The sequence below is a fragment of the Geospiza fortis genome, unplaced genomic scaffold (assembly GCF_000277835.1).
Source record: "Geospiza fortis unplaced genomic scaffold, GeoFor_1.0 scaffold188, whole genome shotgun sequence".
NCBI lineage: Eukaryota > Metazoa > Chordata > Aves > Passeriformes > Thraupidae > Geospiza > Geospiza fortis.
The window spans coordinates 1347323-1350251 of NW_005054337.1; the positions used below are offsets into that span (position 1 = coordinate 1347323).

The 2929-nt window shown below is 59.4% G+C and overlaps 1 protein-coding gene across 1 annotated transcript in view; it reads right to left on the reverse strand.

Moving 5' to 3' along the window:
- The window catches only part of SRMS (src-related kinase lacking C-terminal regulatory tyrosine and N-terminal myristylation sites), a 7964-nt gene extending 6022 nt beyond the window's left edge, over positions 1–1942 (reverse strand). Inside the window, exon 1 of the mRNA XM_005422160.2 lies at positions 1534–1942. Coding sequence (XP_005422217.1) covers positions 1534–1889 — 356 coding nt within the window. The 5' untranslated portion in view covers positions 1890–1942. The remainder of the gene's footprint in view (positions 1–1533) is intronic.
- Positions 1943–2929: the final 987 nt, after the last annotated feature.

The window sequence follows — 2929 nt, forward strand, 5'->3', positions numbered from 1 at the left end:
CCCGGCAGCGCCCGGGGCCCCGTCCGCAGGATCGGGCTGGGCAGCGGCTGCTCACGGCTGCTGCTCACACGGGTACACACACTGGTGTGCACACGGGTACACACAGGTACACACACGGGTGCACACACACATGTACACATACATGTACACGCAGACACAGGCACACACACTCACACACAGGTACACACACATGTATGCACACACAGGTGCACACACAGGTACATACACACTGGTACACACACAGGTACACACACACAGGTACACACACAGGTGCACCACACACAGGTCACATGTACACATACACACATACATGTACACACACACTGGTGCACACACAGGTACACACACACACAGGTGTACACACACACATGTACACACACATGTACACATACACAGGTACACACACACAGGTACACACACATGTGCACACACATGTACACACATACAGGTACACAGGTACACACACACAGGTACACACACACATATGTACACGCACATACAGGCACACACAGGTACACACACACAAACACAGGTACACACATGTGTGTGTGCTACACGCTCCCCCGTAGCCTGTCCAGCTGTCCCATGCCATGGGAATAAGGCAGGCAGGGAACCGACCCCACGGTCCGCACCGGTGGGGTCCCAGCACAGCACAACCGGAGTGGATTTGCCTTCCTCAAGGCACACGCAGGGAAGGTCTCTCCCCACCCACCCGCACATCGGGGACGCTCCCCGGGCGTCTCCCTCTCCCTTCCTTCTCCCCACTCAGCGCAGGGCGGCGGCGGGGGGGTCCCCGGGGCGCCGCAGCCCCGCGCTGCCCGCGCTCGGTGACTCAGGGCACGGAGGGAACAGCTGTGGCTCGGGGCGCTTCGCCCGACGTGTCGAGACCAGGATGCCTTATGCAACGAGGAGCTGGGCTTTTCCCGGCTGCCAGAGGGCTGAGACATGCCCCGAGCTCCCTGCCGGCTGGGAGAGGCACCCACCGGGAGGAAACCCCCAGCCCTGGATAAGCAGGATGGCAGAAACAGCTGGCCCTGCAGAGCTCTGGGCTTCCTGGCAGGTGCCAACCCAAAATGCTTCCTCCAGTGCTCCCAAGCCCTTTGGAGCTGGCAGGGCTAAGAGACAAGTTCCCCAGCTCCCTCTCTTCCTGCTGGGTCCCCTTTAACAAGAGGGAAAGCAGCAGAACAAGCAGGAGCCTTTGCAACCCTGGCCAGCATCACCCCGCACCGAGCCCAGAGCCAGCCCAGCCCGTGCGACGGTGATGCAGCCAGGAAGGGGCACCGGCATCTCTGGCGCATCCCCCAAATCTCGCTTCCTCTGCCGACACCTCCACCCGCCTGCCACGACCTGCAGGACCTGCAGGGGCTGCACGGGCCTCGGGGGATGCAGGGGTGCCCAGGGATGGGCAGGGATGCTCAGGGGAAGGTAGATCCCCGCTCAGTCCCAGCGTGTGGGGGGCGGGCGCCCTGCCTTGCCCTGCCCGAGCCCAGCCTCCATCCATCCCCCGGTGCGTCCAGAGCCGGGGGTACTTACGGGCGGTGAGCGGAGGTGCCCTGGCTGAGGTTGGCCACGTAGGCAGCGGGGACGTAGCCCATGGCCGGCTCCCCCAGCAGCCGCCGGGCTAACACATACTCGCCCTCCTCTCTGAGGACACGCAGTTTGTCCCCTGCGCTTATGCTCAGCTCCTCGGCGCTGCGGGCTGTGAAAGCGTACAAAGCGATACAGAGAGACGACTTGGGGATGAAGGAAATGGAAGTCGCCTCCGAGTTGAGCGAAACGGAATCAGAGCCAAGATACCCCAGCGAGCAGCTCTCCGTCACGGAGCGGGGACGGAGCTTGTTCCAGAAGGATGTCAGGAAGGTCAGGCGCTTCCTGACGAACTGCTCCATGCCCGGCGGTGCGCTGGAGGCGGTGGGCTATGCCCACCAGGAGGCCGGGGCGAGGGGGGATGCGGGGCTGCTGCCGCCGGCCGGGGAGCTCATCCTGCCCGCCCGCGTTACCCGCACGCGTCTGGGCGCTCGCCGGCCCTTCCCGGCCAACTTCCTATTTCTGAAAGTGAAACTGGTTCGTCTGGTGCGACGAGTCTGCCGGCGGGATGAGTCTGCAGGCAGGAGTCCCACGCTCAGACCCACGGGCACATCTGGGAGACAGGCACAGCTGGAGCCAGGCTTGCTGCTCTCGAAGAAGCAGGAGAACGGCTGTTGTTTCATTTAATCATCATTTTAAAGTGTGCTCTTTGCTTCTCACCAGAGCACCATAAACACAGCTCTCTGTTCTTCGAGCAGCTCTTGTCACAAGTGGCTGACTCCAGCTAATAGTCTTCATCTCACTTGTGTGGGAGGATATTTTTTTTCCATAGGACAATAATTGCATCCACAAATGTGGGAGAGTTAAAACAGAATTAAGGAAATAATCTTAGAAGAGATTTGAGGTGTTTGGATATTTCCTGGCTGGATATTGGGGGGCTTATAACACAAGATCCTTTGTTCCTTCAGTCGACAATGACCTCCCAGAGTTACCCCACTAAAGCATTTGCCTCCTCACACTAATTCCCTGTTGCAGAGGATTGCTTGGGAATTCACATCCCAGATCCACCAGAATCTGCTGCTCACTCAGCTTCCACCAGAGATGGGTCCCCCTCAGAATCAGGAGATCTTTTCCTGATGCAGGGTCTGAATCAGCCTGAGATGCTTCCATGGTGTCCACAGCCAAGCCCTGGAATGCAACCCCCAGCTCTCAGTGTCAGCACAGCCACACTTCCCCAGCCCTGCTCATACTTGGACACTGACATGCTCCAAACCCCCTCCCAAATCCCACCACCCACAGCCATCACCCAAAAGACAGAGATTATGCCCTCACATCTTCCATGTGCACTTTAGGTCACCTGAAGATTGCTCTGGGGAGAAATCCCAACTCCAACCCCCCAGCC